Genomic DNA, 24,017 nt, shown 5'->3' with positions numbered 1-24,017 from the left:
TTAACCCACCACAGTGTACGCAAAGAAACATAAATCGGTGATATACAGTATATACACTTGCACTCTCAACATAGTTGGGCAAGACTTGCGTTAACAGCAAATCATCCAATCAGAAAGACGCATCGAGAAAACACACACCAGCAAATCAAGCCATTACTGGCCATGGTAGTACTAGCCAATCACAGCACGGTAGGGCGGGGCAAAGCGTAACTGCCTTCGGTAACGCTGTCCGAGAGCGTGCTCGGTCACGTTGTTCAATATTCCGCAGCGCACATTCAAGTTGACGTCCCGGCTACGTGCCTGCGTCATTTGCGTGCCGCCTCGCTCCTGATGCACTTATTCTCCCGAAAGATTAAAGATAGATGTTTCGATTTCAGGTGAGTGCTGTATCCCCAAATCCATGTACCCTTTCCTGGAGATAATTTCAGATGCTTCAGAGAGAGATTGTAATACTTACAGACTGCCTGCGATTTATATGGTGAATGTTGTCCATTGTTTATGCGAGTGCCAAATTCAATGCGGTTGGCGGCCTGTGAAGCAGCCCGCTTGCCTGGCGACATGAGCCTGAGAAGGTGGGCGCTGGTGACAAGAATGATCTGATTGTTTTATTAATTAATCTCAGTTGTGAAAGGCCAGTGTCCGTTAGTTACAAGCTGTGCCCAGACAGTATCATATAGGATGGTTGTAAGGCAGCAGTTGTCCATCGACGTGGGTCCTCGGTGATGGAACGTCAGCATTAGCATTGTGGCTAACCGTTGCTATTGCTATCTACGGTGAGCCAGAGGCTCCTGCAGTGGGTTGCACCAGCTATGCGTAAGTACAAACGTAGCCTGGTTTGAACGGAATTTCTCACTTACGACGGAGTTTACGTGCTACTAGCATTTTAAGAGTTACAGTATCTAAAATAGTTTTGGCACAGACACAAGTTCTAACTTAAATTCTACACCTAGCCCTTAGTAAGTTCACAGTCCTCCGTAAAACAACTGAAACAGCATTACACTATATTATAGGCTAGTAAAACTGGTAGCCTGACTAAAACTGACATTAGACAAACGTTATAATGTTGGCAAGCAGACATACTCTCTTTAACTCTCTAATTAACTACTAATTTATAACAGTTTGACAGTGTATGTTATCATTGTGTTTTTTATAGTATATATTACAATTTCATCTGTTTAATAACAGGATATCGTTTTATTACATGTTGTAGTTGATGGTTTCACCACTCAATGTCTCCTGTTATTTGCTGTAGCTGCAGATTAAGGTTGTATAGTTATCACCGAACAGTAATGCTTTGTCCTAGCTTGCGTAGCTTTTTGATGGTGTTTTGTGATTACCATTAGCTATTTTTAGTCCGTTGGTTTTTTCGCGTGTTCAAAGATGACTGTGCATGAGACACAAGACGATAATAAACACTCCATTAAGAACAGTGCTTTTCACTGGACCTTATGTCAGAGTAGTTAAGATGAGCCTTATTTATTATCATGACTATTGTGTTAGGCTAATTGTGCTTGTGATTGTATGTACAGAGTCACTACTTTATATGTTCAATTGTTTTTCATCAGTGTAGTTGGACCAGAGTTTAAGTCAAATTGAATCCCCATTCACAATTTTCTAAAATTAGTTTAGCCCCTTTAACCTCTGCACTGCATTAGGTTAATGCTACTTGATATTTAAGCATACTAGCTCAACCAAGTTAAATATGTTTGGCGCCTGTTGACATTATCTCACATGCTCAACACCACCAGTTGGGTCTGAGATTAAATCAATGTCACATTTAGTACTATGGTCTATGTGGTATTAGCAGAAGCAAACCAAGGGTTGAATTTGTTAGTGCAACTAATATGTTGATGTACCTTTTATGGTGTAACAGTAAATAGTGCTGTTCATTTACATTTCAGAAGTCCTTTTATGTTTTATGAAACACAGAGGCAAGCTGACAAAAATGACACAAGTTGGCACATAGCTAATGTTAGGGGTGGGCGTTATACTGGTTTTGGGAGTTAAATGACACATCCTGATCAAAGATGACTCCCAGATTCCTTATGGTTGTAATGGGGGTCAGCACTATGCCATCCATAGTTACTATCTCATCTGGTAGTGAGATTCTAAGGTGTTTAGGCCCAAATAAGATAACTTCAGTTTTGTCTGAATTCAATAACAAAAAATTGCAGGTCATCCAGGTCTTTATTTCCTTAAGACACACATGGAGTTTAGTCAATTGATTGTTATTCCTCTGGCTTCATTAATAAATATAGCTGAGTATCATCTGCATAACAGTGAAAATTTATGGAATGTTTCCTGATTATGTTGCCTAGAGGAAGCATATATAGAGTGAAAAGGATCGGTCCAAGCACAGAACCCTGCGGAACTCCGTGACTTGCTTTAGTGTACATGAGACAGGTTGATCATGTCTAATAAAGAAAGCCAATTAAGGGTAAAACATGTTTAAACAGCTTGGTCGGGATGGGATCTAAGATACAGGTTGATGATTTTGATAAGGAAATTTTTGAGATTAGTTCATGAAGCTTGACAGAAGAGAAGCTGTCTAAAAATACAACAGCTACTGCTATGGTTTCTGTATTTGAAGATAAATCAGTACCCACTGAGGGCAGTAGTTGCTGAATTGTGTCTCTAATAGTTAGAATTTTGTCATTAAAGAAACTCATGAAGTCGTTGCTACTGAGGCTTAAGAGAATACATGGTCAGCCTGGCTACAGTGCTGAAGAGAAACCTGGGACTGTTTTTATTTTCCTTTATTAGTGAAGAGTAATAGGCTCTCTGGCAGTTCAGAGGGCTTTCCTGTATGTTTTAAGACTGTCTTGCCAGGCGAGACGAACTACTTCTAGATAGGTGGAACGCCATTTCCTTTCGAGTTGTCGTGATGTTTGCTTCAATTTGCGGGTTTGGGAGGTGTACCAAGGAGCTACACGACTTAAGCTTTTGTCTCTTGATATATAGCTGTTATCATTGTGTGGCTTAAGTGTGGCCTTGATGGGATTGTATACTTTGGCTCCAGTGTGTTCACCAACCTCTGAAATCCATCATTGTCGACCACAGAAAATAGCCTTTAGTCTTAAGCTATATATTCACAGATGCATCGTGTTATTTGTTCAGCTCTGGCACTGTTATGGGGAAGCAGGGCTCCAAATGCTTCTTTCAGGCTCATGTGGCCTAGCTCAAGCTTTGCTGTTATTGTGATTTGAGCTTTTCTGGGTGACAATGTGCCAAATGGCTTTTCATGTTTGATGGTTGATGTTGATGTTCATGTTGATCTTGAACGTCTTCCGGGAGAATTTGAAAATTGTTTTGCGTTTGCAGTTTCCTTTTGCCTTTCTCATTCTTGAAACATGAATCTCTTTTTCGTTATCGACACATTAATTTGTCATTTTTTCCTTTGGTTTGTTTTCAGCAGTGTGTGGTTTGCACACAAAGGATGCTGGGAGTTTGTCTTCTTGACTACTATAATTGCGCCCTCTGCTGTTCAAGCAAAACAATACAATTTTGACCAAGAGTTGGTAAACACTGGCATGGAGCCATATTTTTATCGTGACATTGCAAGATTTGATATATTGTTACATTCCAAACAGATACATTGCTTTTACTATCTACCTAAGGTAAAGTATTTTGGTATGAAAACTCACATTTTTAATTTAACCCAGTATCCTCTATCATAAATACATGTCTGGCATTTGTAACAAACCAAAATGCTAGAAAATCGGTAGGAAAATCCCCGAGTTAGGATTTTAATTGTGGATAACTGGTAGACCTCCTGCCTTAATACACTAGAAAAGGAATTGTGGGAACTAACCGTGAAGCGGTTAACCCTTGCTTAACTTCGCTCAGTATTTTGATGTCTGGAATATTTTTTTGTTTTGTTGACATTTTAGTTTTTCTTCCAGTGAGCTAGAAGCAACAGTTAGCTCTATTCAAAATAGACAAATTCTAATCCTGTTCGTAATCCTGAAATTATATTTTAAATGTCTTTTTCAAAAAAGCAGTTATTAAGTAATGAAAAGTCAATGAAATGTAAAAAATTGACAAGATACAAAAACTCTAGAATGCCCCAAATTACACCAATTAAAAACAAGGTGTGCATTGACCTTACTTTGTTCCTTATCCCATCATCTGCCTTCCCTGACGACTTTGCAGTCCCTGGATGAAGACTGTACGTTGGAGGAGGAAGACGAAGGACTAGTGGAAGAGGAAGATGAAATTGATCAGTTCAACGATGACACCTTTGGAGCTGGGGCCATCGGTGAGTGATGTTTATTATATGTTGACTCTGGATTATATTCCAATACTTGAGGGCATGCAGTTCAGTTTCAAGGTGGTTTCCCTCATCTATTAAAGAAATTATATGAAAATACAGTATATTCTTTTTTCAATCCGAAAAATCTCTAAAAAAAAAATAGGAAAAGAGAAATGCCATCAATACACCAGATTGCAGTGCAGCTATACAACATGTAGTGTTTTGAGATGCATCGTTGTTGTTTTTTCTCAGCTAGAAAAGTCATTGTTGGTCCTCTACCGACAAGCAGAACTCACATCTGAATGCAACGTCAGTTCAATTTACACCTGTTCTCTGGGGTATGGGGTATTTTATAAGATGCAGGAAAACAATAACTTAATACATTTTTCATCACAAAGTAAGTGTATTAATCAAATAATTTTATCAATGAAATAACACAAACTGAAGCAGTAGAGATTTTCCACATGGAATTCAGGTTAAAACTGTAAAACTGTACTTCTCCCTCATACACTTAACCTTGTTCCTGCACTGCCATTTTTGCCCAGTCATTATTTATGGCACAAGTTCTTTCATGTACCTTTTGATTATGTTGACATGAATTCTGATGATTTTAGTGGGCGTGTGCGTGATTAGTTGACTAGTCGATAAAACGTTGCTTCCCATGCTAGTTGCCACCAGAAACGCTAGTCGGTTAAATTTATTTCATTAATGTACACGCTTAAATTACAGGATAATGTATTCATGTATGGTAGGATTTCTGTTATCTGGTAAGTACTGTTACCCCTTTAGTCCAACATATTTGAATCACTACCTGCCAACGCTTTTTCGAGGGATTACTGGGTGCAGCAAACCAGCCATTCTCCTGCAGTAGATAGTTGGGCTACAGTGTCAGGAAGTGTTGATAGAATTGTGCATCCACAAAGTGGAGTGTTTTTCTGCACTGTAGCCATCATGATGTTAATTTTGTCAGCAAATTAATGGTAATTTCATTCAGGAATTGTAAAAAACAAAAAAACAAAAACAAGAATCACGATACTTAAGTGAATCAAGAATGTCAACTACTTTTTCTCTTTTTTTCTTTTTTTTGGTTCCTTACCTGTAATAAGGTTGCAGCACAGATGATTCATTACCATAGAACAAACAACCACTCTGTCTGGCTCCTCTGCTCTTTCAGATGACGACTGGCAGGAGGAACACAAACGCCTCGCTGAGCTCGATGAGAGGGATGGGCTAGGAGCAGGGCTGGTGATGGGAGGAGATGTAGGAGGAACTGAGGACTCATCTTCCACCCATCCCCCCCTTCCATCTTCCTTTCTTTCACTCAAATTTTCCTCTTCTTCCTCTGGACTACCTCCAACAGGTCAGTAATGTAATAAAAGGAATGCAAGATTACTGTATTCTTTAATTTTTCCTTTCATTTTCAGTTCAGGTATTGAGATTGTCTAAATTAGTTTATAAAATCTTTAGGAGCTTAGAATTGGGTCTGGCAATATGCCAAATTGATTGGATAGCTAGACAGAATTGCTGGTGACAGATTTTTCCTCGACTAGTTGCTCAAGATATAATATGTAGAGCAATAACAAACCTGTTGGAAAATCCAACACACAGCTGCAGATGTGGAGGATCGAGGAGGGGAAGGTGACTTGGCTGAGTCCCTGGCCAGGCTCATTCTGGAAACTGACCCAGCCATTGCCGGGGTCGGGGCAGCTGAGAGGCCTGGTCCATCCCCCAGCTCTTCAGGATCCAACCTGTCTGCTCTGCAGGGATTGGACCGACCCAGAGTTCTGCCCCCGCCCTCCTCCATTCCACATCTCACTCAACCACACCAGCATCCCCAGCACCAACTGCCTCCTAGGCCCTCCAGCTCAGGTAAGAATGAATGCAATACTTATTTTTTCCTGTTAATCACAGCAGTAATGTATCCAATAAATTTAACTGTCATCCATTATAGTCCCTCCCTGTAACCTCACATACAAAGCTAATAATGATCTGAAAACTGGTAAACTATCAACTGATAACAGATGAGTGATGCGGTCGGCAGCTGCGGCCCTGTGGTTACAGCCGGACCAAGCAAGGGAAGGGTAGTGTTGTTGGTGGAATTGTGGGAGGGTTCTGTGGCCAGCGAGTTCAGGAGTTGCTCCTCTGCTTGGAGATCCAACCTTCCAAGTTGGAAGTGACGTCCCAGTTACATATTCCCTAAACGTATGCTGAAGGCCTCTTTGGAGTCTTAGGTTTCAAATTACACTTCACTTAACAAATCACGATCTGCAACATAGAGCCTAGCAACTAGAGGAGCCAATAACAGTCTGAGTTGAATGGATGCCCCCCCCCCATGTGTGAAGATCATGCCAACCACAGCCAAGTTTGAAGATGACTGACCCTTCCACTTCTAGCCAATGAAATTCTGAACATGCTGATATTCCACTTCAGTGGGTCACCGCAAATCAAAGATTTCAGTAATAATAGCGCTGATGCACTCAGTTTTTGCTAAATGACAAATGATAGATAGATCTGAAAGTTACCTTTATCAGAGTGTTACCTTTCAAAAGAGACCATGCATGTACTGCTAATGGTTCAAGAACAGCTATCAATTTACTTTGGGTACATCTTTGATCAGCATTTTTACTGGAATGGTAAATTGACCATACGGGGTGTGAAAGTATGCTGAATTGAAATTTTTGAAATCCTAGTCATTACCAAGCACTGCAGGTATGTGTCAGATTGGGTGAAAAAAAAGCTTCTTAGTACGGTGAGTAAGGCTGCCGCATTCCCCTAGAGCAGCCTCAGTGGTCCTCTTCATAGATTCTCCATCTCTCTGAAACTCTCCTGGTGGGATGAGCATAATTGTTTCAAATGATGTTCATTTCATTTAGTGTTGTAAAGGTGTACTCAGTCATACAGGTTTTCCACACCGCGACAAATAATTCACCATGCACTTTGTTCAGTCTGAACAGTGCAGTAATGTCTTTGTTTAGCTGAGATTATATCTTCGTTTTGGCACTGGGTGTGTTGGTGTCACATTGCACACAAAGCAGTTTCTCAGCATATAACAGGTGGGTATTGTTTTATGAGTAAAATAAACACATTTACCTTCAGACTCAACAGCCTATTTTCAGCTACTTTGAGACAATGAGACATTGTGGTTTAGTTTGCTATATTCCATACACATGTATATGAAGTGTATTGGCTCTGTTTTACTGAAGTCTGTTGCTGTCTGCTACACTCTGCACTGCTTCAGGCCTTCCTCCTGGCCCTCCTCCCTTGTCCATGCTCAGCTACCAACAGCAGCAGCACCTGCTGCGCAGAGGAACTGCTCCCGTGGGCCAGGTCAGTTTTTATAACTATATCTGTGCACTTTTTTTTGTTGTTGTTGTTTTTGTCATGACCAAACAAGCTTTTATGGTGTGAAATTGTGTCTAGGACTCTGAAATAATAGCAGAAAATGCAGTTATGGTTTACATTTTCATAGTTAACTCATGAGCAGCTTCTCAACTTTTACTGGAAAAGAATACAGCACTATTAATTTTGACTCCAAATTGAGTACTACATACTTTAGTCATCTGAATTGTTTTAGTTTTAATCTAGTTTTACAACCCTGATTCCAAAAGTTCCAAAGTTGGGAAGCTGTGTAAAACGTATATATAAAAACAGAATGCAACCATTTGCAAATGAACTGTGTTCAGTGACAGTGGACTGTTCCTTAGCCCATGTAACAATATCCCTTATACAATCACATGTATCACAACCTTTCTTGTGAAGGACTGAGCCTTTCGAGGATACCCCTTTCATTCCAATCATGATACGATCATCTGTTACCAATTAACCTGTTTCATAGTCTTTTATTGTCCCTTTCCCAACTTGTTTGAAACAGGTCACTGAGTTGATGAGGTAACACATTAAATATATTATCATGTACTGATTTCAATTGAGTCCAAAAGGATTAGCATATTATCACATTCTGTTTTTTGTAATCAGGGTTGTAGTTGACTGAATATCATAAGATTTACAAGTTTAGTTAAAGTGCATTTATATGAGATAAGAATAATAAGAGTCTAGTATAAAAGAAAAAATATGGCTCTGCATTTTCACAAAAGACCATCTCAGACAATAACAAAATAACAGTAATGAACATTAGGCCTGCTCTCCCTGAATAATTAGATATGCATTGTTTATAACAACTTGCATGTGACATTCCTCATTCTTTCAAGTGGAAGTGCAACTCTCAAGTATTAAAAAGAAATACTGTCTTGGCTGTAATGCAGTTTCACATATTAGTGCCATAAGTGCATAACAACAATCAAATGGTTTCCAACTATTTAAGATATAAGTAAGAAGTGAGCCCCCACGAATTCCCGGGAGCCCCTCGCCTAAGCTAAAAGGAGTATTTACAGTAGATGAGAAAGTGTGTGTTCCAGGTGTGAAAGGGCATTCTCTGGTCTTTGTCCAGAGTTCATATGAGTATACTACATTTCTGCTCCTTTGACCCATCATATGTCTAACGCTAAGTATACAACACTCTGCTGCGTTTTTTCATCATGTCTTACCTGCACTGGGCGAGTAATGGCCCCGTTTTGTTCGTGACGATGCACACAGCAGATCGAAACAGTCAAGAATCAGACACAGGAACGGTGTCGAGAATCCAGTAAATGAGCAAAATAGAACATCAGACTCACGATCGTATTGTATTTAACAATTAACGGAATTTTAAAAAGCCATAACAAGACACCAGTTAACTATGAAGCCCACTTGCGCATGGAGAAATGACTAAATCGGCAAAATTTGAGCAAGTCAACAAAATAAGGCAGGCAAAACACAAAACACTCTGCTTCTGAAACACGCGGTGGACTTTGCAGCTGCACACACCTGACATTGAATCTCCATGACGTGACCCCTGGTGGAAACTGTCTCTTCACGCTGTTTACAAATGGTCGTGTTTTCTTTGATACCAATTTTTTTTTTTTTATCTCAAATGTCATGAGACAGTTTTTTGTTTTTGTTTGTTTGGAGGTTCCAAATAAGAGAAGAAAGCAAATGTGATAGTATGGTTATTTTGAACCGTGTTTTTAATTGAATTTACAGAACATTTGCGGCATCATGATCTATACCATTACCACGATACAAAATTACATATATTGTGATATACGATGTTGGCCATCCCACCCCTACATTTCATCATAGTTTTCATCATTTTAAATGTATAATTATTTAGTTACTGTCTCATTTTTGTCAGTGAGAAATTGTTAAACTGTGACGAAAATCAATGAAATCAATACTGATATACAGCCTGAAATCAATATGTCTTTTAACGGTAATAAATAGAGAGAAATAGTATTTTCTTGAATTGATTTCAGGCTGTGAAATATATGTTGTAGAATTGGCTAGCTGAGCAACCAGTTATCATTTGTGTAAAATCGTTTTGTTTCAGGACCCTTTAAGTTTCATTCATGTCATTATCTCTTAGATGAACTCTCACAGTATCTGGGAGAACAGTATGGGTTTTGGGCCGGTCAGTGTCACCCCTGGACTGGTTACACACATGGAGGTGAGGGACACTCACTCTTCTGCTTCTCCAGAACACTGGGCATCCATGTTTAGTTTACCAGCTTATCCTCAGCTGGCATGTTTGTTCATGGCAACATGCAGAGCCATATCCAGGGAATAGCTTTAAAAAAAGCACAGGACATAACTGGACATTTGGCCAATTGAAATGATTATCTTAACTTTAGCATTGTCAACTTGTCAACACTGTATTAATGATGTGATGGCTCTGCACTGCTAAAAAATTGCACAATAGTGACCACCTAAATGTACGTAACTGTAATTGTAAGGTGATGAGAATATACAATTTAACAGAAACAATCAAACAAGATTAACACTGAGTACAGGTCACTGCAACCCAGTTTTCAAACTTCATCACAGTGCTTACAATTAAACAAAGTACCCTTAAATTTCAGACCAGTTTTTCATTAAAGCCACAACAGCAGTCACAAACTACCCAAAATTTTACACTGTAGGTGTTGAAAAGGCTTAACCAAGCCTTTGAGTTTGGTCTGTTTTTTTTCTAATATTTTGTTTACTGTCTTCTTCCTCTCAGGAGAGTCCACTAATGTCCATAATCAAGGAAGTGGGCCTTCCTAAACGACCTCCTCAGGGTAGGAATGATGAAGGACAGGATTTGTCAGAAAGGGTCCCACCTCCACGCTCTTCTTCCCCTGTGATTGGCTCCCCTCCTGTGAGGGCAGTGCCCATTGGGACCCCGCCAAAACAGCCAATGAGCCATGCCCTGAATCATCAGGTGAATAGCAAACAACTGTTTTTTCAGTTCTACACTGTTTCTTTACTGATGCTTTTCCTCTATGATTCCCACGTTTTCACTATTTCTAGCAGATGAATTCCTTTTTTTTAAGGCTCATATATTAACAACAAGGAAAATTCAATAGCCGATTAATTGGCCAATATTCAATAGACACAACTCAAGCAGCATCAAAGACTATGATTATGATAAACTGACTTCTGTTCTAGCCTACATTTGCCATTGTTAATAGACTAGTTTCTTGTCACTCTGGATGTAATCATTATAGAACATCCTGAACTGTGATTTGGTGGATGACATTGTTGGAATATGTTCTTTTCATTTACAATGGGGAATGTGCTGTTCTGTGGCTTATGATTATGTGGCCAGGATTTCTTTTGTTGGCGTTGTGTTGCATTGTTAAATGCCACTTTACCAAACCATTAATGTTGCTGGGGTAAGGAGGCTCCTAATGTGTGCAATTACATATTATGAATGGATTGTTACATAGCTGGATTATTTGGAAGAGGCAGTGCAAAATTGACAAGTAAAGTAAGAGTTTAATGATCTCTTTTCCTTCCTGTCTGCCTGTCTAGCATGGACGAAGAGTTGTATTGTTGTATACAGTATATGTAAGATGTGTGGAGAAATAAACTAAAACCAGCTCAGATATGATATCAATGCCCTTTGCCACCTTGGCTGTACAATCTAGCTGTTCTAGATGTTTTGTTTCTGATGATAGTTTGTAAAACACACCGGCAGCGATTGATCTGTCAACCGCTAATTTCTACAGTATTTATCTTTGTAGAGGCCAGAATTTTTGAAATACTTTTGATAGTGTGCCTACCGTAGTCTTTGTTTTGATACTGCCATCCAGAAATGTATTAAGTTTACACAAAGGGTCCTAACAGGTATAATATTTACAGCAGTAATGCTCTGTTTGAGAGTAATGAAGTCATGGTATTTAGTTGTGGACGTCAGTTAGCCCAATCACAATACGTCTATCAATCTCATTAGTTTTAGTAGTAAACATGCTGCATCTTGCATATAACTTAACATGTAGGTAGTTTTGTCTCTGTTAACCCAGTCCTTTTTATGTGTGTGTATGTGTAGATTCACCATCCCATGGCGGTTCATGTGAGAGCCCCAGTCCAACACAGATACCCCCCACCTTTCCCTGAGCGTCTGTCACCAAACACCCTCCTCAATATAGCTGTGAGTTTTTCCTTTCCTACATCCCCTCCTACATGCACATTAAATCGAAGAAGATCCTGGAGTTCCTTTTAATTTTAGTGGACTACACAAGTCAACAATGAACAGCTTGAGCATTGGGTCTGCAGACTAAAGGTCCACAACATGTTTTTCTTTTTCTCAGGGCAGAAACTGATTTTTAGTAATCTAAGAGACAAAAAAACAATATTTGGAATGGATATGCACATTTGCTGGTGGCAGCTTGATATTTACTGTTCAGAAATGACTGGTATTGTTCTCAACTAATTCTCAGCAAGAAAGCGAGTTATTGTATGTCCCAAAACATTTCCTTTAAATGAATAGAGAATGGAGAGGCAAACTATTCAATGGGTTTTTTGTATTTGCTTTTGTTTATTTTTTTAATTTCTTTATTTATTTTTTCAAATGAAGAACTCCCCACTGTGTCGAAGTCCATTCCCTCCCGGGGTTGGTCCGGTCCTGTCTCAGATTCAACGGGCCCAGCTGCTTAACTCTCAGGTTCATGCCACACACATACATGCACACTGTCTTTTTAGATTGGTAAGGTGCAGGTAACTCCGTATTTCTTAGATACCCATGACAGCTTTGGTAAAAGATAATGCCCTGGGAATAACAAAGTGTAATGATTGAGCCTGAGAAATGTGATTACTGTTGAGGTAATGGAATATACAAGACAAAATGAATTGTATAAGAAAAAAATAGACGAAAAACAGTTACGAACCTAAAGAGACACCTTGACAATAAAAAAGTGGGATGATATTTTTTAACTTAAGTACAAGTGGAATGACTACATTGACATTTTGAGAAATTAGATTGTTTGTTTGCTCTCTTAGCTTTTGTCAGATGAGAAGATTGACATCAGTTTCACTTCTGTGTTATCAGATGTACTATTAGTGTGAGACATTTTCAGGCCAGCTTTACTCAAGGACTAGAAACAAGAGAAAACAAGTCCATCAAAAATGAAAAGAAAACCAAAACAAATTCAAGGAACAACTGGTAACTTTGCTAGCTAGTTGGGTTTCTTCAGACCAATGTTATTATTCAAACCAGCCAAACACATGATGAGGGCAGAACTTCAAGGGTTCTTCTCAGAGGAGCGCACCAGTATTTAAGCAGTTCAATCCTAATCACATTGTATATCTGTCTCTTTCTCACAAGGTGGCAGGTTTTCCCCGTGGTGGTCCAGCACCTCCTTTGCTACCAGGTGGTGGTGGTTTTAGGCCCTTCTTTGGCGGCCCACCTCCTCCACACGGTCACCGAATGGGCCCGCCTCCCCCCCATGGCCACCCCAACCACACGCCACCCATCCGGCACAACACCACCCACCTCCACCCTCAGCACCGTCGCATGCTCACCCAACGCATGCAGAACCGAGGGGGGTAAGGATGTGTGTTTGTGTGCTTGTGTGCGTACAGTACATATAAAAACTAAGAGAGCTTCAGTGTCACACAGTACTGAGGTCCTGGATCATTAACCAACACAGCAGACTGAAGCAGGTTAAAAGCATAACCTCACAACAGAAAGGCTGAGAGAAGGCATCAAGAAAGTCATTCTGTTCAAATGGTCACTGAGTAGACAATGTCGTCTTTGTCTCTTTATCTCCATGTAGGGACCGTGGCAGGACTGGAGGGGATCGGCGTAGCAGGGACCCCTACAGTAACTTGATGACTCAGAAAGAGAAGGAATGGGTAACCAAAATCCAGATGATGCAGCTGCAAAGTACTGACCCTTACCTGGATGACTACTACTATCAGGTTGGTTTTTGATGTTGTTTGCCTGCATTTATGTAGAGGGCTCAAAACATCTTCCCTTTAAATGGTCGGCTTGTTTTGTTTGGGTGTTTATGTTCTTCGTTGTCCTTGAGTACAGCGTTGTATATCATCTCAGTGAGCCAAGCATAAATATTTTTTTTTTTTGTTTAGTCTGTAAAATGTCAGAAAATTGTGAAAATGGTTTCCTTGAGGCAGAAGATGTCTACAAATTGTTGGTATATATTAAATTACATTTATATAACATTTGTTTATACTGTGTTATTAGATCAAGTGATTTAATTTCACTGTTGGTATATCAGAGACTGTTGCTTTTGCTTGAACCTCTTTTGTATTGATTTTTTTTTTCACAATTGTGACAATCTATTAATCATTCAAATTATGTTTAAAGGAAAAAGCCACACTTGCAGCATTCAGATTCTCAGGGTACATTCACATTAAGTGGGTAAAATTTGTAAATTCTTTCTCTCTCTGTCTTTTTTCTAACCCTAGTCCTCTGTCCAGATGAAACTGGGCCTGGATGAAAATGGTTTTAAAATGTATAGCTTAAAGGGTTAGTTTGGTGGCCTTGTATGAGGTTATTATCCAAAGTCAGTGTATTACCTGCAGTCGATGTCAGTTGGCATGCCAACTCACCAGTTTGGAAAAGCAGAAAGCTAAACACAGAAGCTAGTAATAATGTACTGCTGTGTACAGGGGCAGTAACAATTTCAGCTACCTAGAAAACCAGTATCAGTTTAAGAGTATGCTACATTTACAATAATTTCACCACTTAACCTTGCCATCAGACAGCTGACCCGACAGGGAACTGAAGCTGTCAATATCTATCTGTGCTGTCTTCAAAGCCACCAGAGTCCTTTGACAAAAACAGCTATTTTAACTCCCGGAAGAGGGGAGCTGCCATGGGGACCTCCTGAGGTCCCAACAGGTTCAGACTGCTGTTTGAGGGTTGAAACTTGGTTTTAGGGTTAGAGTTAGAGTTAGATTAGGCTAAGGCATTCAGTTGTGACGGGTTAAGGTTAGAGTAAGGGGCTAGGGAATTCATGTATGTTAATGGAGTCTCCCCACTGGGATAGTGATACTAATGTTTGTGTGTGTGTGTGTGTGTGTGTGCGTGTGCGTGTGCGTGTGCGTGTGTGTGTGTGTGCGCGTGTGCGTGTATTTACACATGCAGAACTATTATGAAAAGATGGAGAAACGGCAGGAAAGAGAGAGAGACAGCAGCAAGAAGGAACACACGACCAAACTGATCACTCCACAGGTCGCCAAGGTTGAACACTCCTATAGACCAGGTAGACGACAGCAGAACACACCAGAATATCATCTGCACTCGTACGTGGTTATACACATGATACTGGAGACCTCTGTGTTTGTCAACAGTTCAGTTTGCGGGCTCTCTGGGTAAACTGACGGTGTCCAGTGTCAACAACCCCCGCAAGATGATCGATGCTGTGGTGACAACTCGTACAGATGATGAGGTCTGTTTGCATGTTTCATTGTTTCCTTATTCTAAAGGCATGTACACAATGTTTTATTTTTCTAAGAATATGCAGTTGTCTGTAGGACAAAGTAAAGGCTTAAATGTCGGGGATATGAGGTGTTTATAACTGAACACTTCCTGAAGCTGCTTCACAGTCACAACCACAAACCATTCTGTTATTGTGAAGCGCCTGCACGACCTGCTGAGTTTACATCAGCATCACTGCAACTGTGTAAGCAGTCCAAAAAACAACCAGTGTGAATGTTGCAGAAAGCCACTGCTGCACATAGCACTGATGCCTGGTCACATTTCCAGCTACCTTGTGTTAAGTTGGCTCACACGGTCATTATCAGGTTTTTTGTTTGTTTGTTTGTTTTGTTTTTTTTGAGCATTTCTAGAAAATAAGACTGGCACAGGGCATTTGCCATCCACCCTGGGGCACTATCTCTAGGAAGCACCGGCAGTCTGAAAACAGCATGGTAGTGTGGAGTGTCATAATGCTTCTAGTTTGCTCTGCTCTTTCTTCAGTAGTTATTGTTTTATCCCTTCTGTACCTGTTTCATAATCAGCGCTGTTTGGAAGTCAGGGTTGGAAATTAGCACCGTCCTGCTCATAGTTCACCTGTAAAATTCTCACACATCACAGAGCATCACTCCTGTCGGGCAGCTGACAGTTCTGTCAACAGTCTAGGCCATTTTGGTGCCCAAGAATGGTTAGGATGTGGTGCCCCCAAATTGTAAAAAGAACAGCCTGCCATGCTGTTGCTTCTACACTGTTCTGTACAACGACACAGCCATAAAACAGGAGCCAAAAACCTGTGTACCAACCATTCCACCTCTCACTTTACCACCAGCATAAGCTGTCACATGGATTTTTTTTAAGAAAGTGCTGCAGCTAATCTAAATCTAGATTTATGGTTCCCCTTATTTATATTTCATAGTATTATATATATTTCATTGAAAATCCATGTGCATTTTTGTGAGCTTCTTTCTGTTTTGTCCCGTTATTGTTACTCACACTGAGTGAGGGGGGACAGACTGCTCGACTTGGAACAATCTCAGTCCACTGAGTGGTCTCCCACTGATGATTCGACTCATCGACTCTCAGGGAGCAGCCCTCGATGTGATAGTGTTTTTTAAAGTTTTCAGATTGGCAGTTTTATATTTTTCCTATGCATTTTACCATATGTCTGTAACCATAATTAGAACCATATTATATCAAACAAACTCAGTTTCATTGGGACCCACTCAAATCACCATCTGTGGGTCCAGGGGACTCGCTACATTGAAAGCCTATCAACATTACTGATCATCTGATCAAGTGTTCGTCACGGTCACTAAAGAAATACAAAAATGTGATTGCAAAATGGTGGCTAGTAAGAAGGGTTAGGGTTAGGGTGACGATATGGGTAACTGGTAGAATTTTGAAATCACCAACCAGTTTGGCAGGTGGAAGCAGCAATTGGTTTCAGACTCTGCTTTCCTACTCCTGCTTGTCAGTTTGGCTCACTGTCTGCCTTTCTGTCTGCCTCCAGGAGAAAAGAGAGAAACAGGTGTGGAATAAAAGACGACAGATCCTCTACACTGTGGAGAAGGTAGGACAAGGAAGACTCCTTCATATGTTGAAACTGCAGCAAAAACTCCTGCACCCTAAATATATCTTTGACCCTTATTTCTGTCCCTCCGTTCATTCCTGTCCTCCAGATGTACAGTTTGCTGCTGGAGGTTCAAGACTTTGAGAAACGTTTTGTTCAGGCGCCAGAGGAGGACAGGGAGGCTCTGCTGGAGCAGCACAAAACCAACACCATGCAGCTGTGCAACTCTCTGCGGGAGAAGGAGTGGGACGACAGGTAGGAGAGATGGACAGATTAAACAGCTAAATAGAAATATCTGAACTGCAAGAGCTACACTCAGTCCTAATTCTTATCTAACTCAGTACCATTTGTAACTCTGTACACGGCTGCACGTGGAACAGCATTTTAAGGGATAATGAGAAGAGATAAACCACGAGACACAAGACGTGCCGAACCACACAAACTAAACTAAACTCTAACTCTCTAACTCTTTTTCTCTTGCCCTTGATAAGAGTGAGTGATGCGCAGTGTGTGATGATCATGTCGGTGAGAAAGGGCAAGCGGCTCATCTCCAGACTCCTCCCCTTCCTGCCATCACCCCAGGCTGCCGCCATTGTCATGGCGATTGCCCGCAACCTTCCTGCCCTGGCCAAGAAGGACAAGCAGGACCAGGTAACCATTTCAGGTTCCAACATAATTTTCACACAGAAAATCCAGGCTGAAAACAGGGGCCGTGAAGAGAGCTGAGTTCTGTGTTTCTACATGTACGTCTTTATATAACATTAATTTATCCTTACGGTGTTGGAGCATCTGCAACTGTTTCCAAAAGTTCTGGTGCTGTGTAAAACATGTAGGAAACAGAATGTACTTTTTTTGCATACACCCAATTGATACCAGTACAAAATCAATATATGTAATGTTTTACCTCATCTACTTTGCTGCTTTTTGTAAATATATGCTCATATTGAATTTGATGCCAGGAACATGTTTTAAACAAGTTGGGACAAGAGCAGCAAAAGACTGGGAAGGTTGTAGAACGCTCCAAAAACACCTGTTTGGATCATTCCACAGGTAAACAGTTTTATTAGTAACAGGTGATAGTATCTTGATTGGCTATAAAAGGCTCAGTCGTTCAAAAGCAAGGATGGAGCGAGGTTCACCACTTTGTGAAACACATGATTGTATAAAGGATTTTAATACATGGCCTCAGGAACACTTCGTAAAGCCAGTTATCAGTGACCCTGACAACATCCCCACAAAGATTAAATACCTGGGACTCACCATCAGTCAGTTAGAACTGAAGAAGCCCTCTGGATGAGTACAAAAATGTGAAGTGTCTACAACCAAGTTCAGCTGCCCTAGATGCCTTAAATAACCATGACCCACATCACTAAGGCTCTTCAGACATTCTACTGAAGGGGTTTTTACCAGATGGCAACACCCCCTTGATTGGAATCTGTTCATGGTTGGTCAGCTGATATGACGGACAGTAAAAGGCTCCTTCTCTCTGTGTTCACTCTACTTAGTACTTAACAGGCTAAACAAATCTGCTGTGCTTTTTCCCTAAATGTTTATGTTTCATTTGTTTCATAAGTGTAGTTAGTATTAGTGGTGTCGCACAGGTGGTCTTTTTCAGGTGAGATGGCCCACATCCAAAATAAAACACTGCAGGAAACCTTGTGTTGGCATCATGTGATTAAAAACAGTTTCATGTTAGTAATTCAATTCAGATCAGTTCAATTTTATTTATGTGGCACCAAATCAAATCTGAAGTTGCCTTAGAGCACTTTCCATATAGAGCAGGTACAGACAACTCTTTATCTACAGAGACCCAACAATTCCCTCATGAGGGAGCACTTGGTGACAGTGGCAAGGAAAAACTGTCCCTATAGCACATGGTTGAAGTCTGTATTCAGTGCCACATAAAGAGAAAGACATCGTGCACACACTTTGTTACAGTTTAGAGACATCAGATGTTCTGCTGTTTCCCATCTAATAAGAATTTCTTCTGAGTGGAATGGATGGAGTTGAGTTAGCCTTGACATGCTCAGAGCTTCACAGCTACCTGAAAGTCCTCTGTCTCTACCTCTTGTCCAGGTTCTGTGTTGGTTAGTGGAGCCGGTTTCTGCAGTGATCCAGTCATTGTCAAGCTCTGACCTCACAGACTTGCTCCAGGAGCTTCAGGGCAAGGAGGGCCAACTGGCCACAGTACTGCACAACAAGGTACACACACACAAACGCTGCACACTGATATGAAACACAGTCAGTCATTAGGTTTAGCACAAAGATGAAAGAAAGATGATCGCCTGGTGAGACTAATGAATAGTGTTCTTGCTACAAGTCATCGTCTAGTGGTTAAATCAGCTGTCTACTGGTTTAACAGTAGGCACTACACTATAAACAAACTGAGTGCACTGATACCTGATCAATACTGGAGTCCAGTCCCAAAACAACAAAGTGACTTGACACCAGTATCTCTGGCAGCATCTGTTACCTGCATGCACCACAAACATCCAACTTTGATTACATGACCTTAAAGATTAGAGCTGTTGAGTTCTGTATTTTCTTTGTTTACAACAAATTCCATTAAGAAGAGCAATGACTTAATCCTCTTAACAAGTACTGTGTATATATCCAAATCATAATATTTATTCCTCAGAGCCCCATTGTTGTCCAAAAGCTATTAAAAACACATCAGTGAGCCTTACATACACCATCCCGCTGCTGTAAATGCACAGCTAGTCCCCAACAAATACTCGGTTTGCCAGCTGTATAGAAGATAATTTCTGTAAAGAAATTATTTAAATTATGTATTCTAATTTCTTTTAAGAAATCATTCATATAAAACACTAAAATTGTGACCTGTTTCTCACTAGGAACCATTAGGCCTAGTACAGAGTTCCACATATAGTGTAGCGAAGTCGGAAAGTATTAAGACTAACACAAGAGATTAACACATGGTTAAAGTCTTTTCATGGGAGTTGTTGACAATAAGAAAAATGTAGAACAAAGTCAGCCTTACACTTATAAGTACTAGACACATACATGACACGAATGTCTCTATTTGTTTTTGTCTAGTTTGGTGTGACACTGCTGTATCTGATCCTGAGTGAAGGAGAGAGGATGCAAAGCTCCAACCCCAACTGTCAACTCATGGACGACAATCGATGGTAAACATCATACATCATAAGAACACATCCCAAAATGTCTTTGTTCCCTGAGACAAATCACTGCCATGAGTTATTTTCTGCACATTCTCGTCTTCTCCTTGTCACGCTTGTACTCTTGTCACTTTTTTCCTGTTAAATCTCCTTTTCTTTCCTCCTTCTGCTGTTTCCCCATTAACCCACACTGACCTTCTCTCCCCGTCCAGGACTGAGTTGGTATTTTCGGTGACGAGGGAGTTGCTCAGTGTTCCCTCCGCCTCCCTCTCTCCTCCCTTCTTTACCCCTCCCAACCTGCTCTCCCTCCTGTCACGCTATGTTGATCGGCAGAGGCTGGAGCTGTTGCAGGACAAACTACAGTGAGTTTCATCAACACACACGGTGACATGTGGCATTTGGATGAGTTATTTTAGTTGGACAAGCCAGCACAAAGGAAAAAGCCACTGTGCTGAACAAGCATTCACAGCATTGTCTGTGTTTATTTGAGATAATTCTTATCAATGCAGACTGCATGTAAATCATGCCAGAGCAAACCGCTAAGATATATTGGGTGTTGGGTGCTACTTGAATGAACATGTTCTTTCATTGTTCTGGCAGCAGTAGGAGCACAAGTGTAAAAGTAAAATCTAATACATGTTTTCTTTGCCTTTCACAGAATATCTGCCTTGTCCAGGTAGAAGTTACAACAGATACCAACACAACCCCCTCTCCACTCAATGCAGACCTGTGTGTGTGTGTGTGTGTGTGTGTGTGTGTGTGTGTGTGTGTGTGTGTGTGTGTGTGTGTGTGTGTGTGTGTGTGTGTGTGTGTGTGTGTGTGTGTGTGTGTGTGTGTGTGTGTGTGTGTGTGTGTGTGTGTGTGTGTGTGTGTGTGTGTGTGTGTGTGTGTGTGTGTGTGTGTTGAATCCATGATGGGTAGTTTTTATCCATCAGAATCTGGATTAGAATTCAAATTTATTATGTTGTTTTTCTTAGTCTTTAGTCTCTGGTGTGTGTTTGTTTGTTTGTATGAGTACGACAGTGACACAGAGCGCCTGAGTCCGAATTAAATGAAATCTGCATTTTTAAATATCTTGTTTACGTTTATGCCTGTGATGAACCTTCAAATTAAAAAGTATTTCTATTATATAAAAATTGGGACTTTTTTCTTGCATTCTCTTTATACACATCCTCCAGGTATTTCACAGATTTAGCATCACACTCCTACAACATTGTGAGACTCATTCTTTGTATGTAAATCCTTGTGCCAACCTTACCCACAGTCCAATCCAACTGCCTTCAGTTCAGAGGAAGATTCAGGTGTGTTATGCTGGTGGCAGCAAATGTAGCTTTAAGGACCTCGGCTACAGCAGCGATGAGTGGGCTACCGAGGTCTGATAAACTCACTTTGTTCTAACTGGACGCCCCCAGATTTTTAAAAATGTTCATACGACATCACTTGAGGTAATTTATCTGGTTCACACAGTTCCTTCTGTAGACACAAAAGGTTTTAAACAACTTTTTGTCCCATTATGCAAAAATTGGCAGAGTTCCTCTTTAAAACAAATGACATAAAAATGCATCCAGTTACCATAATTTTGTCAAGAGTCCATGCCTGAACAAATTTCATGTTCAGCTGTTATCATTTGGTAATGGCTGAAAATAGTCAGCGTACCTAGATTATTTTAATAACATGCATCTGTTGACAATGTATTGGGGGGGGGGGGGGGGGCAGCAGTGAGTTATAGTCCAGGTTGTGATGCTGCTGGTCAGGACGCTCTCGATGGTGCCTCTGTAGAAGGTGTGCATGATGGGGAGGGGATGTGGATTTCTGTGCAGGTGTGCTGTTCTGTGCTTCAAAACGAGCAAAGAAGTCATTTAGCTCATTTAGCAGGGGACTGGAGCTGTCACAGGTCTGCGGTGGGGGCTTGTAGTCCATGATGGTCTGTATCCCTCACCACAGGCTCTGCGTATCCTTGCTGTCACTGAAGCGATGAGATATCGTCCTGGAGTACACCTTCTTGGCCTGTCTGATGCCGCATGACAAGTTGGCTCTCGCTGTCCTCAGGCCCTCCTCGTCTCCTTCTTTAAGGCAGTGTTTCGAGCCTGCAGCAGCCTGTGGACCTCTCCTGTCAGCCATGGCTTTTGATTGGCCCGAACAGTGATGGTCTTTGTTACTGTTACGTCATTGATGCATTTGGTGATGTAAGCAGTGACAACGTCTGTGTACTCTTGGGAGATCGGTGATGTTGTTGCAGGTGGCACCCTGTTTAAACACGTCCCAGTTTGTGGTGTTAAAACAGTCCTGAAGTTCCTCCAAGGACCCTTCAGGCCACACTCGCACCTCTTTCAGAACTGGTTTGGTGACTTAAACCAGTAGTCTCTATGCTGGCATTAGCATAACAGTGATGTGGTCAGAGGCGCTGAGGTGGGGGAGGGGAAGGGCCTTGTAAGCTCCTCTCTGGGTGGTGTAAACCTGGTCCAATGTGTTGTGTCCACGTGTTGGAAAGTCTATGTGTTTGTGTAGCTTCCCAACTGACGTGTTGGTGCACTTCATTCAATGTCTCGCTCCTGTTGTTTTCATTGGAGCTCGGACGGATGTAAACAGCAACAAGCATAACTATATTGACCTGAGAATTATCACCTGCCTGTGAGTGTTTTAGCATCTTTCAACTAATTGTTTTAGTTTTAACGGTTTTGGCTGAGTCTCACTACTTTCATCAACCTCATTTAGACACAGCAGGCAGCTGTTTGCAGAGAAAGAGCTTGAAAAAAACAAACATGGTAATATACCTGCCTAGCGCCAAACAGGACATGGATATATTTAGCAACTCACTCACAGGCATAGTCAGATATTAGAGCCAGATATTTTTCTGAAGCGTTTGTGGGTATCACACAAAGTAGCTGAAAATTGATTAAAACTGGTTTTATTGATACGGAAAATACTCTTCAAATTTGCTTAGTTTAGCATTTAGTAGAACCCCCTGAGGGCAATAAAGACCATGACAAGAAGGACCGTGATTAAGACCACTGGGAGCCACAGTCTCCCACTGTTAAGAGACATGAGTTCAATTCAGCTCTACTCAGTTTTATTTATATAGTGTCAAATCACAACAGAAGATGTCTCATAGAATTATTAATGTATGTGCTTTATGTGCATATTAGTAAAACATAGTATATTTACATAATAACAACACCTAGCTAACAATAATGGAAGTATGACAAATAATAAAAGAGGGTGCAATGGGTGTCAGACAGAGCCATGGCAGGAGACGTAACCAAAATCCACAATCCAGGTTCAACATTTCTCCATTCGGACCTGCGACACAAGAAAGCACAAAAACTCCAGGGAAATAGGATATGAATGCATACAGATGGAGAGGGAGACAAGGATAGAGGAGCTTGGATTAGAAGTCCCCCGACAGTCTAATCCTACAGCAGCATAACTAACTGTTAGTTTTATCAAAGAGGAAAGTTTTAAGCCTGCTCTTAAATGTAGTGAGGGTGTCTGCCTCCCGAACAATAGCTGGAAGATGGTTCCACAGGAGAGGAGCTTGATAGCTAAAGGCCCTGGCTCCCAATCTGCTTTTGGAGACTTAAGAAACCACCAGTAAGCCTGCATTCTGGGATCGCAATGTTCTTCTGGGGTAATATCTATGAGCTCTTTAAGATAAGATGGTGCCTGACCATTTTAGGCTTTGTACGTGAGAAGAAGGATTTTAAATACATGCAGAGCTGTTAATATGGGGGGGAACATGATCTCTTTTCCTCATTTTTGTCAGGTCACATGGTGCAGCATTCTGGAACAACAGGAGAATATTTAGCAACAAATTGCAAGTTTAACAATTGTTGAAAAAAGAAAATCTTTCAGGTCCAGTTCTGTGGCTCATCCAGATACAGTATATTTCACTGTGTGCAGTGGAGAAAGATGCTCACGGCAAAGCTGTAGAATTCTCTCTGACCAGAGTGAGTTCAGATCAGGATTATATATAGCGTTATGGGAAACAACAGTCTAAACAAAGGCTGTGGCCTGGACTAAGGTAATTCTATGAGAAAAGAAACATTGAGACTAGCAGGACCCAAGATGTGTATTCTGTGTCAGCTCCAGAGGGATAGAGAGACTCAACTCACAAGTCTGTCTCAGCAGATTTATACAAGTTCAATACATGTTTGTTTTACAAAGCAAAAGGTGAACTGAAGTCAAGGCTTCAGTGTAAAGATTACTATTAATGGCAAAAAAATCAAAAGTCAGAGCAGATGAGATTCTGGAACAAGTTGG

At 40.8% G+C, this 24,017-nt stretch overlaps 1 protein-coding gene across 1 annotated transcript; it reads left to right on the top strand.

The window, feature by feature from the left end:
- Positions 1-262: 262 nt before the first annotated feature.
- patl1 (PAT1 homolog 1, processing body mRNA decay factor) lies at positions 263-20,878 on the top strand. The gene is made up of 20 exons (XM_041966796.1): positions 263-377; positions 4,153-4,258; positions 5,427-5,612; positions 5,861-6,121; positions 7,491-7,579; positions 9,714-9,794; positions 10,347-10,547; positions 11,658-11,759; positions 12,186-12,272; positions 12,933-13,153; positions 13,384-13,528; positions 14,718-14,835; positions 14,924-15,021; positions 16,558-16,617; positions 16,727-16,872; positions 17,109-17,268; positions 18,694-18,819; positions 19,675-19,766; positions 19,970-20,119; positions 20,416-20,878. Exons 1-20 carry the CDS (start codon positions 363-365, stop codon positions 20,435-20,437), a joined length of 2,466 nt encoding a protein of 821 aa, XP_041822730.1. The 5' UTR covers positions 263-362; the 3' UTR covers positions 20,438-20,878.
- Positions 20,879-24,017: the final 3,139 nt, after the last annotated feature.

The sequence above is a fragment of the Chelmon rostratus genome, chromosome 3, assembly GCF_017976325.1.
Source record: "Chelmon rostratus isolate fCheRos1 chromosome 3, fCheRos1.pri, whole genome shotgun sequence".
NCBI lineage: Eukaryota > Metazoa > Chordata > Actinopteri > Chaetodontiformes > Chaetodontidae > Chelmon > Chelmon rostratus.
The sequence above is the reverse complement of the archived record's forward strand: the minus strand, read 5'-3'. Positions and strand labels throughout refer to the sequence as shown.

What these genes read in the sequence shown, in the direction of transcription:
- patl1 (XM_041966796.1), top strand. An exon ending in TCCTAGGCCCTCCAGCTCAG is followed by an intron (nt 6,122 to 7,490) that starts GTAAGAATGAAT and finishes GCACTGCTTCAG; the next exon opens with GCCTTCCTCCTGGCCCTCCT. An exon ending in ACACCCTCCTCAATATAGCT is followed by an intron (nt 11,760 to 12,185) that starts GTGAGTTTTTCC and finishes TTTCAAATGAAG; the next exon opens with AACTCCCCACTGTGTCGAAG.